At 38.2% G+C, this 16,135-nt stretch overlaps 1 protein-coding gene across 14 annotated transcripts in view; it reads right to left on the bottom strand.

Moving 5' to 3' along the window:
• The window catches only part of MYO9A (myosin IXA), a 321,205-nt gene that overhangs the window by 31,015 nt on the left and 274,055 nt on the right, over positions 1-16,135 (bottom strand). For all 14 annotated transcript variants that reach the window (XM_033189506.1, XM_033189505.1, XM_033189513.1 and 11 more), the window contains one exon: positions 1,553-1,745. In XM_033189506.1, the coding sequence (XP_033045397.1) occupies positions 1,553-1,745 (193 nt within the window). The remainder of the gene's footprint in view (positions 1-1,552; positions 1,746-16,135) is intronic.

The following is a 16,135-nucleotide window of genomic DNA, read 5'->3' as shown; positions in this document are numbered from 1 at the left end:
GTGGCTCACGCCTGTAATCCCAGCACTTTGGGAGGCTGAGATGGGCAGATCACTTGAGGTCAGGAGACAGAAAGCAGCCTGGCCAACATGGTGAGAGCTGTCTCTACTAAAAATATAATAATTAGCTGGATGTGGTGGCACACGCCTGTAATCCCAGCTACTTGGGAGGCTGAGGCAGAATTGCCTGAACTCGGGAGACAGAGGTTGCAGTGAGCCAAGGTTGCACCATTGTACTACAGCCTGGGCAACAGAGCAACTGTCTCTAAATAAATAAATAAATAAACAAACAAATGAATAAAATATTTTGATGCTGAAGTATTGTTAAACTGCTATAAATGTCTCCACATGCTTGCTCTCAATTTCTGTATTTCTCTTGCTATGGCTTTGTCCTCAGACCACACTTTGAGTAGCAATGTTTTACATGACAAACGAAAAAAAGCATACAGGACGTTTTCTGAAAGTAAGGCTGATTTTAAGTAATTCTTAGAGATAAAAGGACAGTGATAATTGAGCTTAGAAAATGTAAAGAAAACACGTTTACCCATTTCACTTATAAACTCCCTAAGGTTATACAGATTCGATGACGGCGAAAATTCGGGATGATTGATTTTCACTTGTGCTATTTCAAGGTATCACAGACAAAGTCAGTAACTGCCTGTAAACTAAAGTAGACCAAGTCTCTTGTAGACGGAACTGGTAAGACAGAGTCTTATCAGTCGTTGTTATTATTTTCATAGTCAATTCATTTCTCATTGATTTGTTCATAAGAAACAGCACTGTACATAGGTTCTTGGCCACACAAGGACACACTTTGTACTCTGTTTGGTTCAAAAAGATCTATTCCTTCCCAACAGTGATAAAGTGTAGAAGTTGAGAATGAAACCAAAGTCAACCCCCAGCATGAATTCCAGTACTAAAACTACAGCTCTACAAAGATACATGCTCAACTCACTATCAGTTTGAGTAACTGTCATCAATGTAGGCAGGCAAGATGATACACAGGAAAGAGTACCCCTTGGAGTCAGAATCATAAAGAGAAAGAGGAAATAGATTATGAATTCAGAAGATCTGGGATTAACTCCAATTTGGTCACTTATTGGTGATGAGTCTTTGGGCAAGATCCTCTGTAAGCCTCAGTTCCTTTTTCTGTAAATGGGGATAATAATATCCCTAATTCACAGGATTGTTGTGAATATTATAAAAACATTAGTATAGTACCTTGCATCATCATCAGCAGCTCATTATTTAATTTCCCTGTACCTTAGTTTTCTTCTTTGTCAATCAGAGATATCACAATCTTACTGAATTATTACAAAAATTAAATGAGATCTGTCTCAAGTGCAAATTATATGCTCAATATATGTCTGCTGAATTGACCAAATGAAACCAAACACTCTTTAGAAAGCCAAAAAATGATAACAAAGCTCCACAGAAAAGAACGCATTCTTCCAGCTGCTAAGGAAAGGATCGACATGTAATGAAAACTTGAAGAGCATGAAATGACCTATTTAAATAAAAGTATTTCATTATGATTTAGAGGGCACTATCTTACCTGTATCTAGACCCTGTCGAAGCTCCTTGATTTTATTAGTCGAACCAGACTTTCGATAAATACCTTCTGTATACAGTCCATGCATTTCAATGTAGTTTATGAGCTTTTCCACCACTAAAGGAACAGTTCGGTCTTCGCTGGTCAAACGGGACAGTTCAACCCCAAATTGTCGAGATGACAGCTCTGGATCATACTAAATGAAAGATAATTTTTAGTTTCCAAATGCATTTAAACATCTTGAAACATGTTTAACCAATTCTTTACCAGGAGCTACTTTTTATTTCTCTAAAGTTTTATGAGCATAGTTAGAAGAGTTGGGAGAAAGGGAATTATGTTTAACTAAGTATAAATAAGTGAGATTAGTTTCAATCCTTTTCCACCAGAATCTCCAAAAGAAAATAATGGAGTGAAGAATGAAGGCAATGGCAAAGGGCTACAGCTTCTCCTGTCAAAAAATTGCTTCAAGAGCAAAGCTAGGATTTGGGTGTGGGGGAAAGGGTTGGATTTTATATGCAAACAGCTTGACCACCTACCAGATACCACTAGAAAATCTACTGATTTGATAAGAATAAGAGTCAGCAAGTTCTTAAGCATAAGAATGCTTTGATGTTTATATAAACTTTATAGAAGTTTAACTGAAAAATGATTTCATAATTAAAGGTAGAGGAACACACAGATCAGCCCATGACTGCTGTTATAGCTCTTCTGTATTGACTTGAAGAGTGTATCGGATATCATACTTTATTTATTTATTTATTTATTTGTTTGTTTGTTTGTTTATTTATTTAAGACAGAGTCTCTCTCTGTCACCCAGGCTGGAGTGCAATAATGCGATCTCAACTCACTGCAACCTCCACTTCCCAGGTTCCAGCGATTCTCATGCGTCAGCCTCCCGAGTAGCTGGGACTACAGGTGCATGCCACCACGCCCAGCTGATATTTGTAGTTTTAGTACACACGGGGTTTCATCATGTTGGCCAGGCTGGTCTCAAACTCCTGTCCTCAAGCAATCTGCCCGCCTTGGCCTCCCAAAGTGCTGGGATTACAGGTGTGAGCCACTGCGTCTGGCCAATATCATACTTTATTAACCTATAGGTTACTTTATATCCTATGTGACTGCAACAGAACAGCTTACCCTTAAGACTATTTGAAGTAATTCACTGAAAAGAAAAATGGCAGGAATTATCTTTGAGACTGAAAATTGTTTCACAAATCTGTCTTTCCTTCTCCTGCACCATTGTCCTTCCCTAACTGTATATTCCATTTTCTTCTTTAACCTGCATCCAACCAGTTGCCAAGTCAATCAGTTCATCGTCTCTATTTTTTCCTTTGTAAGTGTCATCACCTCAGCTCAAAACTGTATCACTAACCAATTAGACTACTTCAACAGTTTCTTGGCCAGTTTTCCCCATATTTATATTTCCCCTTTTAAAATATTCTATAGTATATATAATCTGTTTTATTATCCTCAAAAACCTTTAGTGGCTAATTAGTATATAGCAAACTAAAGTGCAAACATTCTTTGAGTCTCATACTCAAGAACTTACTTGAACTGATTCTAATTTCTACTTTCCAGCCTTACATTCATAAATTTGTCATTTACGTGTTAGGTACCAAGAAAACAAAATCAAGGCCTTCTGCTTAAGACTAGTAGTGTTAGGCCCAGAGCCACTGCTCACACCTGTAATCCCAGCATTTTGGGAGGCTGAGGCAGGTGGATCACCTAAGGTCAGGAGTTCAAGACCAGCCTGGCCCATATGGTGAAACCCCATCTCTACCAAAAATATAAAAATTAGCCAGGCATGGTAGCAGGTGCCTGTAATCCCAGCTACTCAGGAGGCTGAGGCAGGAGAATCACTTGAACACAGGAAGCAGGATTGCAGTAAGCCAAGATCGTGCCACTGTACTCCAGCCTGGGTGACAAGAGCAAAACTGTCTCAAAAGAAAAAGAGTTAGTGTGTGAAGATAAGTAAAATTATAAATAGATTTATTAAGTATTATGGAACCACAGAAGAGAGATAGCTAGTTCAGGAAAGACTGGGCTGGATAACAAACAACTAATGATCTTGAAAAGACCTGATGTTAAACCTTAGTGTTGGAAAGCAAGTAATAGATAAGTAAAGAAAGCAGGATCTTTTAGACACAGGAAATAAAAAACTACAAAGTTGGGCAGAGCAAAGTAGCTACGGAAAGGAAGCCACCAGATAATTTTAAATAAGGGATGGCATAATCAGTTTATTAGTTTGTATCAGTATTATCAGGATTATTTTGCATCATTAATGTATCTACATACTCTGCATTCCAGCACTTAATTCTTAGAGCATTAATTTCATGTCTATTTTGACATATGTTAAATTTCAGAGACAGCATCTCTGAAAAGCATTTCCAAGTCTGAGGCAGAATGGACACAATCTTGGAATATTTAGAGGATGTATATTAAAAGTTTTGCCTTGTCACTATGTGAACTTGGCTAGGTTATTCACATTTGCAACAGAAATACCTCCTTTCTACTTCAGAGGTTGTTGTAAAGATTAAGTTGAACATACACAGCATGACAACCTGGTATATGTCAAATACTGAAAAAATTATTATAGAAATAGAATAGAATAAGGCTTGCCGTAATGATTAAATTTTAGCCAAATGTTTTCCTAATGCTGGGACACAGATGTGTAAATACATATTCTGTTTATTTAAATTCCTATGGTATTAGAAATGTTATAACTTGTGAAAGCAAAATAACAAAATATTTTTAGGTATTAAACAAAGACTTTTAAAATATTTGATTTGAAACTAATCTAAAGCAAACATGCTAGAATATTCTATTTCTTGAAATGAAGAGACAAATTAATTTTACTTTTTTCAATGGAAAAAAATTCTGAGTACTTTTCTAAAAATATATTTTAATAGTTTTTGTTTCATAGTTATTTTTCATTTAAACTAACTTCATGAGTATTTTAAATAAAATCTTTATGGAGCTACGACATACACATATTGCAAGTTACAGCTTAAAGGATTTTCACAAAGACCCAAATTAAGAAACAAATATTACCAACAGTTTAAAATTCCCCTAGGTCTCTTCCAGCCGCCATGCCCTTTACCCTTCACAAATAACCAGTATCTGTACTTCTGTCACTAAAAATCAGTTTTACCTGCTTTTGGATGTTATGTAAATGGAAAAACACAGTATGTGCACCTAGAGTTAGTTTAATCTATTTTTGAACTTTGTTTAAATGTACTCTTTTGTCTCTAACTTTCAGTCAACATTATGTTTGCATCAATAAATTTTTTTCTTTTGCACTTTTTACATTAATATTATTGATATGTAAAAGTACATGTAAACAACAGTATGAAAACGATGCAAAGCAAGTTAGAATACAATACCTAGGTAATTGATAATACAAATATATTAATTTTGCACCTGTTCTAATTTGCTCTATGACATACAACTGATAATTTTTAATTGATTTAACTTCTGACTTTCTTTTGAATACCTAGGGTCAAGATTTGATTTTAAGGCTTTAATGAAAATTGTTTAATAGATGTTTCTTTTTTTATTATAAGTTCTAGGGTACATATGCAGAACGTGCAGGTTTATTACATAGGTATACATGTGCCATGTTGGTTTGGTGCACCCATCAACTCATCATTTACATTAGGTATTTCTTCTAATGCTATCCCTCTCCCAGGCCCCCACCCTCTGACAGGCCCCCGGTGTGTGATTTTCCCAACCCTGTGTCCAAGTGTTCTCATTGTTCAATTCCCACCTGTGAGTGAGAACATGCAGTGTTTGGTTTTCTGTCCTTGTGATAGTTTGCTGAGAATGATGGTTTCCAGCTTCATCCACGTCCCTGCAAAGGACATGAATTAATCCTTTCTTTATGGCTGCATAGTATTCCATGATGTATACGTGCCACATTTTCTTAATCCAGTCTATCACTGATGGACATTTGGGTTGGTTCCAAGTCTTTGCTATTATGAGTAGTGCCACAACAAACATATGTATGCATGTGTCTTTATAGTAGCATGATTTATAATCCTCTGGGTATATACCCAGGAAAGGGGTCGCTGGGTCAAATGGAATGTCTAGTTCTAGATCCTTGAGGAACTGCCACACTGTTTTCCACAATGGTTGAACTAATTTACATGCTCATCAACAGTGTAAAAGCATTCCTATTTCTCCACATCCTCTCCAGCCAGCATCTTTTGTTTCCTGACTTTTTAATGATTGCCATTCTAACTGGCATGAGATAGCATCTCACTGTGGTTTTTATTTGCATTTCTCTGATGACCAGTGATGATGAGCATTTTTTCATGTGTCTGTTGGCTGCATAAATGGCTTCTTTTGAGAACTGTCTGTGCATATCCTTTGCCTACTTTTTGATGGGGTTTTTTTCTTGTAAATTTGTTTAAGTTCTTTGTAGATTCTGGGTATGAGCCCTTTGTCAGATGGGTAGATTGCAAAAATTTTCTCCCATTCTGTAGGTTGCCTGTTCACTCTGATGGTAATTTATTTTGCTCTGCAGACACTCTTTAGTTTAATTAGACCCCATTTGTCTATTTTGGCTTTTGTTGCCATTGCTTTTGGTGTTTTAGTCATGAAGTCGTTGCCCATGCCTATGTCCTAAATGGTATTGCCTAGGTTTTCTTCTAGGGTTTTTATGGTTTTAGGTCTAACATTTAAGTCTTTAATCCATCTTGAATTAATTTTTGTTTAAGGTGTAAGGAAGGGATCCAGTTTCAGCTTTCTACATGTGGCTAGCCAGTTTTCCCAGCACCATTTATTAAATAGGGAATCCTTTCCTCATTTCTTGTTTTTGTCAGGTTTGTCAAAGATCAGATGGTTGTAGATGTGTGGTGTTATTTCTGTGGCCACTGTTCTGTTCCATTGGTCTATATATGTGTTTTGATACCAGTACCATGCTGTTTTGGTTACTGTAGCCTTATAGTATAGTTTGAAGTCAGGTAGTGTGATGCCTCCAGCTTTGTTCCTTTTGCTTAGGATTGTCTTGGCTATGCGGGCTCCTTTTTGGTTCCACATGAACTTTAAGGTAGTTTTTTCCAATTCTGTGAAGAAAGTCATTGGTAGCCTGAAGGGGATAGCACTGAATCTATAAATTATCTTGGGCAATATGGCCATTTTCACAATATTGATTCTTCCTATCCATGAGCATGGAATGTTCTTCCATTTGTTTGTGTCCTCTTTTATTTCCTTGAGCAGTGGTTTGTAGTTCTCCTTGAAGAGGTCCTTCACATCCCTTGTAAGTTGGTTTCCTAGGTATTTTATTCTCTTTGTAGCAATTGTGAATGGGAGTTCACTCATGATTTGGCTCTCTGTTTGTCTGTTATTGGTGTATAGGAAAGCTTGTGATTTTTGCACATTGATTCTTGTATCCTGAGACATTGCTGAAGTTGCTTATCAGCTTAAGATTTGGGGCTGAGATGATGGAGTTTTCTAAATATACAATCATGTCATCTGCGAACAGGGACAACTTGACTTCCTCTTTTCCTAACTGAATGCCCTTTATTTCTTCCTCTTGCCTGATTGCGCTGGCCAAAAATTCCAACGCTATGTCGAAAAGGAGTGGTGAGAGAGGGCATCCCTGTCTTGTGCCGGTTTTCAAAGGGAATGCTTCCAGCTTTTGCCCATTCAGTATGATATTGGCTTTGTCATAAACAGCTCTTATTATTTTGAGATATGTTCCATCAATACCTAGTTTATTGAGAGATTTAGCACGAAGGGCTGTTGAATTTTGTCAAAGGCCTTTTCTGCATTTATTGAGATAATCATGTGGTTTTTGTCTTTGATTCTGTTTATGTGATTAATTACATTTATTGATTTGCATATAATGAACCAGCCTTGCATCCCAGGGATGAAGCCAACTTGATCATGGTGAGTAAGCTTTTTGATGTGCTGCTGGATTCAGCTTGCCAGTATTTTATTAAGGATTTTTGCATCGATGTTCATCAGGGATATTGGTCTCAAATTCTCTTTTTCTTGTTGTGTCTCTGCCAGGCTTTGGTATCAGGATGATGCTGGTCTCATAAAATGAGTTAGGGAGGATTCCCTCTTTTTCTGTTGATTGGAATAGTTTCAGAAGGAATGGTACCAGCCCCTCTTTGTACCTCTGGTAGAATTAGGCTGTGAATCCTTCTGGTCTGGGACTTTTTTTGGTTGGTAGGCTATTAATGATTGCCTCAATTTCAGAGCCTGTTATTGGTCTATTCAGAGATTCAACTTCCTCCTGGTTTAGTCTTGGGAGGGTGTATGTATCCAGGAATTTGCCCATTTCTTCTAGATTTTCTAGGTCGTTTGCATAGAGGTGTTTATAGTATTCTCTGATGGTAGTCTGCACTTCTGTGGGATCGGTGGTGATATCCCTGTATCATTTTTTATTGCACCTATTTGATTCTTCTCTCTTTTCTTATTAGTCTTGCTAGCGATCTATCAATTTTGTTGATCTTTCCAAAAAATCAGCTCCTGGATTCAATGATTTTTTCAAGGGTTTTTTGTGTCTCTATCTCCTTCAGTTCTGCTCTAATATTAGTTATATTTTGCCTTCTGCTAGCTTTTGAATTTGTTTGCTCTTGCTTCTCTAGTTCTTTTTTTTTTTTTTTTTTTTTTGAGACGGAGTCTTGCTCTGTCGCCCAGGCTGGACTGCAGTGGCCGGATCTCAGCTCACTGCAAGCTCCGCCTCCCGGGTTCACGCCATTCTTCTGCCTCAGCCTCCCAAGTAGCTGGGACTACAGGCGCCCGCCACCTTGCCCAGCTAGTTTTTTGTATTTTTTAGTAGAGACGGGGTTTCACCATGTTAGCCAGGATGGTCTCGATCTCCTGACCTCGTGATCTGCCCGTCTCGGCCTCCCAAAGTGCTGGGATTACAGGCTTAAGCCACCGCGCCCGGCCCTCTAGTTCTTTTAATTGCGATGTTAGGGTGTCGATTTTAGAATATTCCTGCTTTCTCCTGTGGGCATTTAGTGCTATAAATTTCCCTCTACATACTGCTTTAAATGTGTCTCAGAGATTCTGGTACATTGTGTCTTTGTTCTCACTGGTTTCAAAGAACACTTTTATTTCTTCCTTCATTTCGTTATTTACCCAGTAGTCATTCAGGAGTAGGTTGTTCCGTTTCCATGTAGTTGTGTGGTTTTGAGTGAGTTTCTTAATCCTGAGTTCTAACTTGATCGACAGTTTGTTGTGATTTCTGTTCTTTTACATTTGCTGAGGAGTGTTTTACTTCCAACTATGTGGTCAATTTTAGAATAAGTGCAATGTGGTGCTGAGAAGAATGTATATTCTGTTGATTTGGGGTGGAGAGTTCTGTAGATGTCTATTAGGTCCACTTGGTGCAGAGCTGAGTTCAAGTCCTGGATATTCTTTGTTAACCTTCTGTCTCGTTGATCTAATACTGACAGTGTGGTGTTAAAGTCTCCAATTATTATTGTGTGGGAGTCTAAGTCTCTTTTTAGGTCTCTTAGGACTTGCTTTATGAATCTGGGTGCTCCTGTATTGGGTGCATATATATTTAGGATAGTTAGCTCTCCTTGTTGAATTAATCCCTTTACCATGATGTACTGGCCTTCTTTGTCTCTTTTGATCTTTGTTGGCTTAAAGTCTGTTTTATCAGAGACTAGGATTGCAACCCCTGCTTTTTTTTTTTTTTTTTTTTTTTTGGTTTCCATTTGCTTGGCAGATCTTCCTCCATCCCTTTATTTTGAGCCTATGTGTGTTTCTGCACATGAGATGGGTCTCCTGAATACAGCACACTGATGGGTCTTGACTCTATCCAATTTGCCAGTCTGTGTCTTTTAATTGGGGCATTTTAGCCCGTTTACATTTAAGGTTAATATTGTTATGTGTGAATTTGATCCTGTCATTATGATGTTAGTTGGTTATTTTGTCTGTTAATTGATGCAGTTTCTTCATAGCATTGATGGTCTTTACAGTTTGGCATGTTTTTGCAGTGGCTGGTATCACTTATTCCTTTCCATGTTTAGTGCTTCCTTTAGGAGCTCTTGTAAGGCAGGCTTGGTGGTGACAAAATCCCTCAGCATTTGCTTGTCTGTAAAGGATTTTATTTCTCCTTCACTTTTGAAGCTTAGTTTGGCTGGATATGAAATGCTGGGTTGAAAATTCTTTTCTTTAAGAATGTTGAATATTGGCCCCCACTCTCTTCTTTCTGGCTTGTAGGGTTTATGCAGAGAGATCTGCTGTTAGTCTGATGGGCTTCCCTTTGTGGGTAACCCAACCTTTCTCTCTGGCTGCCCTTAATACTCTTTCCTTCATTTCAACCTTAGTGAATCTAACAATTATGTGTCTTGCGGTTGCTCTTCTTGAGGAGTATCTTTGTGGTGTTCTCCCTATTTCCTGAATTTGAATGTTGGCCTGCCTTGCTAGGATGGGGAAGTTCTCCTGTAAAACATTCTGAAGAGTGTTTTCCAACTTGGTTCCATTCTCCCCATTGCTTTCAGTACACCAAACGTAGATTTGGTCTTTTCACATAGTCCCATCTTTCTTGGAGGGTTTGTTCCTTTCTTTTCATTCTGTTTTCTCTAATCTTGTCTTCTCGCTTTATTTCATTAATTTGATCTGCAATCACTGATATCCTTTCTTCTACTTGATCGAATCAGTTATTGAAGCTTGTGCATGCGTCACGAAGTTCTTGTGCCATGGTTTTCAGCTCCATCAGGTCATTTAAGGTCTTCTCTACACTATTTATTCTAGTTAGCCATTCGTCTAACCTTTTTTCAAGGTTTTTAGCTTCCTTGTGATGGGTCAGAACACGCTCCTTTAGCTCGGAGAATTTTGTTATTACTGACCTTCTGAAGTCTACTTCTGTCAACTTGTTAAAGTCATTCTCCATCTAGCTTTGTTCTGTTGCTGGCGAGGAGCTGCAATCCTTTGGAAGAGAAGAGGCGCTCTTCTCTTCCAAGAGGTTTTTAGAATTTTCAACTTTTCTGCTCTGGTTTCTCCTTATCTTTGTGGTTTTATCTGCCTTTGGTCTTTGATGTTGGTCACCTACTGATGGGGTTTTGGTGTGGATTTTGTTTTTGTTAATGTTGATGATATTCCTTTCCATTTGTTAGTTTTCCTTCTAACCGTCAGGTCCCTCAGCTACAGGTCTGTTGGAATTTGCTGGAGGTCCACTCCAGACCCTGTTTGCCTGGGTATCACCAGCAGAGGCTGCAGAACAGCAAATATTGCAGAACAGCAAATATTGCTGCCTAATCCTTCCTCTGGAAGCTTCGACCCAGAGAGGCACCCGCCTGTATGAAGTGTCTGTCGGCCCCTACTGGAAGGTGTGTCCCAGTTAGGCTACACAGGAGTCAGGGACCCACTTGAGGAGGCAGTCTGTCCGTTCTCAGAGCTCAAACACCATGCTGGGAGAACCACTGCTCTCTTCAGAGCAGTCAGACAGGAACGTTTAAGTCTGCAGAAGTTTCTGCTGCCATCTGTTTACCTATGCCCTGCCCACAGAGGTGGAGTCTAGAGGCAGTAGGCCTTGCTGAGTTGTGGAGGGCTCCACCCAGTTCGAGCTTCCTGGCCACTTTGTTTACCTACTCAAGCCTCAGCAATGGCAGACGCCCCTCCCCCTGCCAGGTTGCAGCCTCGCAGGTCTATCTCCCACTGCTGTGCTAGTAGTGAACAAGGTTCCGTGGGAGTGGAACCCGCCAAGCCAGGCACGGGAGAGAATCTCCTGGTCTGCTGGTTGCTAAGACTGTGCGAAAAACACAGTATTTGGGTGGAAGTGTCCTGTTTTTCCAGGTACAGTCTGTAACGGTTTCCCTTGGCTAGGAAAGGGAAATTCCCCAACCCCTTGTGCTTCTTGGGTGAGGCGATGCCCTGCCCTGCTTCGGCTCGCCCTCCGTGGGCTGCACCCACTGTCCAGCCAGTCCTAATGAGAGGAACCAGGTACGTCAGTTGGAAATGCAGAAATCACCCATCTTCTGCATGAGTGTCAATAGTTTAATCTCATTACTAGACTTTATTCCATTATATAAAGACAGCATATTTTATATATTCATTCAACTGATAATAGACACGTTTCTTCTAAGTTTCGGTATGTTTCATATAATGTTGATATTGTGCTTTGGCACAAATACATACATATATCTGTTGGGTACATGTCTTGCAGGAGTATTGCTGAGTCATGAGAAATGCTTATGCTTAAAAGGTTTGATAGATACTATGAAATAACTTAAAGAGTGTATTGGCCAACCTACACTCCTACCAGCAATGTATTAAAAGTTTTGTTTTCCATTTTTGTCATTCAAATGAGTATATGATATCTCTCACTGTGTTTTAATTTGCATGTTCCTGATGATTGGTGACGCTGGAGACCTTTTTGTATGTTTTTGGTTATGTAGAAATCCAGTTTTGGCCAGGCATAGTGGCTCATGACTGTAGTAATCCCAACACTTTGGGAGGCCTAGGGAGACAGATTGCTTGAGCCCAGAAGTTCAAGTCTAGCCTGAGCAACATGGTAAAACTCTGTTTCTACTAAGAATACAAAAAAATTAGCCAGGCATGGTGGTGCACACATGTAGTCCCAGCAACTGAGGAGGCTGAGGTAGGAGGATCACTTGAGCTCGGGTAGTCAAGGCTGCAGTGAGCCAAGATTATTATTATTTTTTTTTGAGACGGAGTCTCACTCTGTCGCCCAGGCTGGAGTGCAGTGGCTAGATCTCAGCTCACTGCAAGCTCCGCCTCCCAGGTTTACGCCTGCCTCAGCCTCCCGAGTAGCTGGGACTACAGGCGCCCACCACCTCTTCCGGCTAGTTTTTTGTATTTTTTAGTAGAGACGGGGTTTCACCAGGTTAGCCAGGATGGTCTCGATCTCCTGACCTCGTGATCCACCCGTCTCAGCCTCCCAAAGTGCTGGGATTACAGGCTTGAGCCACCGCACCTGGCTTGAGCCAAGATTATACCATTACACTCCAGCCTGGACAACCTGTCTCAAAAAAAAAAAAAGGAAAAGAAAAGAAAAGAGAAATCCACTTTTGTGAAGTACATTTGCTCAGTTTTTTACAGAGATGAAAACTTCCTTTGCTACTGATCTGTGGATGCTTTTTATGTATTTTAGATCCAAGCTCTCTATATATACATATACATCCATCCATATATATATATCTTCTGTGATTTTTTGAATAATGAGTTTTGAATTTTACCCAATACTTTTCCTGTATTTATTGAGATGATTATTCTTTTATTTGTACAATGTAGTAAATCATTCATTAATTTTTGAATGGTAAATCAACCTTGCATTTATGGAATGAGGTATTATCATTTTTATAGCTCACTAGATTCAATGTACTAATATTTTAAGACTTTTACATCTATGCTTATGAGATATGACTTGCAATTTTCTGTTATTACAGTATCCTTTATGTTTGACTTGAAGGTTTCTCTGTTCTCATAAGCCAAGTTGGGAAAAAAAGTTATGATACATTCTTTTACCATTTCTCTGAAAGAGTTTATAAAAAGATTTGTGTTATTGCTTCCTTAAATATGTGGAAGTATTCAATGGTGAAATGGGCCTGGAGATGTCTTTGTGAGGTTTTAAACTACAAATTTTATTTTAATAGATTTTAGTCAGATTTCTTACTTCTTGAGTTAGTTTAACTGAGTTGTGTTTTCAAAGGAGTTTGTCCAATTGATCTTAATTATCAAATTTATTGGTATCAATTTATCCATAACAGCCTTTTTTTTTTTTTTTAAAAGAAGGAGTCTTGCTCTTTCGCCCAGGCTGGAGTGCAATGGCGCAATCTCGGCTCACTGCAACCTCTGCCTCCCAGGTTCAAGTGATTCTCCTGCCTCAGCCTCCCGAGTAGCTGGGAGTATAGGCGCATGCCATCATGTCTGGCTAATTTTTTGTGTTTTAGTAGAGATGGGGTTTCACTGTGGTTAGCCAGGATGGTCTCGATCTCCTGACTTTGTGATCCACCTGCCTCGGGGTATCCTTTTAATCTGTGCAGTATCTGCAGTGATATCCACATTTTTATTCTTGATATTGACAATTTCTGCTTTTGAAAAAATTTTTTTTTCTCGATTATTGTTTCTTGCTTACTTATTTTTTTAATTCTTTTCCAGGAGCCAAAATTTGGCATTGTAGATTTTCCTCTACTGTACAAATGATCTCGATTTCATTTATTTCTTTATTATTGTCTTCCTTCCACTGTCTTGAGTTTCTGGAGGTTTTTCCTACCTTCTTGAGATGAAAGTTAAGATCATTTCCAAACCTGCTCACTTTCTAATGTATGCACTTAAAAGCGTTAAGTTTTTCTTTTAGAATAATTTTAACTGTACTCCATATATTTTGTTATATCATACTCATTACCATTTAGTTCAAAATGTTTTACCACTTTTATTGTAATTTAGAAATATGCTGCTTAATTTCTAAACATTTGAGAATTGTCCACTTATCTTTTTGCTCATTTACAGCTCAATTCCACTGTGGTCAAAGAACATACTACCGATATTTTCAATCCATTGAAATTTACAGGGACTAGCTCCATGGTTCAGCACATGATTAATTTTATCAAATGTTTCACATGCATTGGAAAAGAATGTGCATTTAGCAGTTGTAGGACATAGAGTTTAAAATATGCCAATTACATCAAATTTTTCTAATCACTTGTATCCTTCCAAATTTGTCTTCCAGATACTGAAACTAAATATTAGAGGCTTATCATGTTAGAATTTTTATATTTCCCTGATGGTTTGACCCTTCATTATGATACACCTTTATTTGAAGTGATGCTTCTTGCCTTAAAGTACACCTTATAACATCTTTCTATTGGTTATTCTTTCTTTGCATGCCATCTATTTCTATCCTTTTGCTTTCAATCTTTCTATAGTTTTATATTTAAGTATGTCTCTTATGAATATCATATCACTGAGATTTTTCAGTTGATTTTAACTTGGTCTCCTATTTGGAACATTTACCCTTTTAACATTTAACGTGATAACCAATATATTTCAATCTATATCTGTCAATCTGCTATTTATTTTTTCTTTGTCAACCTGTTTTGTATTTTTCTCTAATTTCTTACCTTCTTTTATAATACATTAATAAACTACTTTTGTTTTTCCACTTTATTGTCTTTATTAGTTTTGAAGTTATATATTCTTTTACTTGGTGGTTACTTTAGCAAATATTCACAAAATATTTAAGTCTAATATATTTTTAGCACGCTTACCAGTTTCCACATGACACAGAGACCTTAGAACATTTTGACTTCACTTAACCAACTGTTTTTGTGTTGTCACGCATTTTAATTCTGTATACACTTTAAGCCCCACAAGACATTATGACTGTTTTCAGCCACTATACATTTATATTTATGCATATTATTTACTCTTTCTACTGCTCTTCATTCCTTCCTGTATTTCTGTTTACATCCGAGATCATTTTCCTTCTTTCTGGAGAACCTCCTTTAGTGTTTCTTCTAGTGCAGGTCTGCTGGTGACAAATTCTGGTGCAGGTCTGCTGCTGAGTTTTTGTTTGAAAATGTCTTCACAACACTTTCACTTTTGAAGGGTATTTTCACTGGGTACAGAAATCTGGGTTGTCTTTATTTTTACACTAAAAGATAACAAGTCACTGTTTTCTTGGCTTCCATCACTTCTGTCCAGAATTCAGTTGTCAATTGTCAAGCAATTTCATTGCTCCTTTAGGTAATGCTTATTTCCTTCTGAATGCTTTTAAGAAATTTTTTTGTTTGTTTGGAGCACTGTACACATCTAGGTGTAGTTTTCTCTATATTTGTCCCACTTTAGGTTAAAAGGTTTTTATGAACCTGTGACTTGCTGTGTTGGCCATTATCTCTTAAAATGTTGCTTCTGCCTTGTTCTCTCTACTTTTTACCTGGACTCCAATTATATACATTTAAGGACCTTCATTCTTTCCCCTATGTCTCTGACATCTATTTCTGTATTTCTCCATTCTCTTTGCTCTCCATGCCTGGATATATCTACCAACCTATCTTCCGGTTCACCAAATTTCTCCTCTTTTTTTCTTGAGACAGGATTTCACTTTGTTACCAGGATGAAGTATAGTGGCATGCTCACAGCTCACTGAAGCCTCAACCTCCCAGGTTCAAGTGTTCCTCCTGCCGTGGTCTCCCTAGTAGCTGAGACTACAGGAATGGGCCAACTTGCCCAACTGATTTTTGTATTTTTAGTAGAGATGGGGTTTCGTCGTGTTGCCCAAGCTGGTCTTAAACTCCTGAGCTCAGGTGATCCACCCAACTTGGCCTCCCAAAGGGCTGAGATTGCAGGAATAAGCCACCATGCCTGGCCCAAACTTGTCTTCTGCTATGACGATTAAACCTATATTTTTGGTTTATAATTTTAACTCCATTTTGTATTTCCGGGATTTCCATTTGATTCTTTAAAATTATATATTTAAATATATACAGTTATCCCTTGGAGAATGGTTCCAGGACACCCTCCCTGCCCTCCACGGATACCAAAATCCAGGGATACTCAAGTCCTTTATATAAAATGGTGCTGTATCTACATATAACAGATATACTTCCTCCTGCATACTTCAAATCAGCCCTAGATTACTTATAATACCTAATA

This window comes from Trachypithecus francoisi, unplaced genomic scaffold, assembly GCF_009764315.1.
Source record: "Trachypithecus francoisi isolate TF-2019V2 unplaced genomic scaffold, Tfra_2.0 Lachesis_group3, whole genome shotgun sequence".
Taxonomy (NCBI): Eukaryota; Metazoa; Chordata; class Mammalia; order Primates; family Cercopithecidae; genus Trachypithecus; species Trachypithecus francoisi.
Note: the sequence above shows the minus strand (reverse complement) of the source record. Positions and strands in the feature narration are given on the sequence as shown.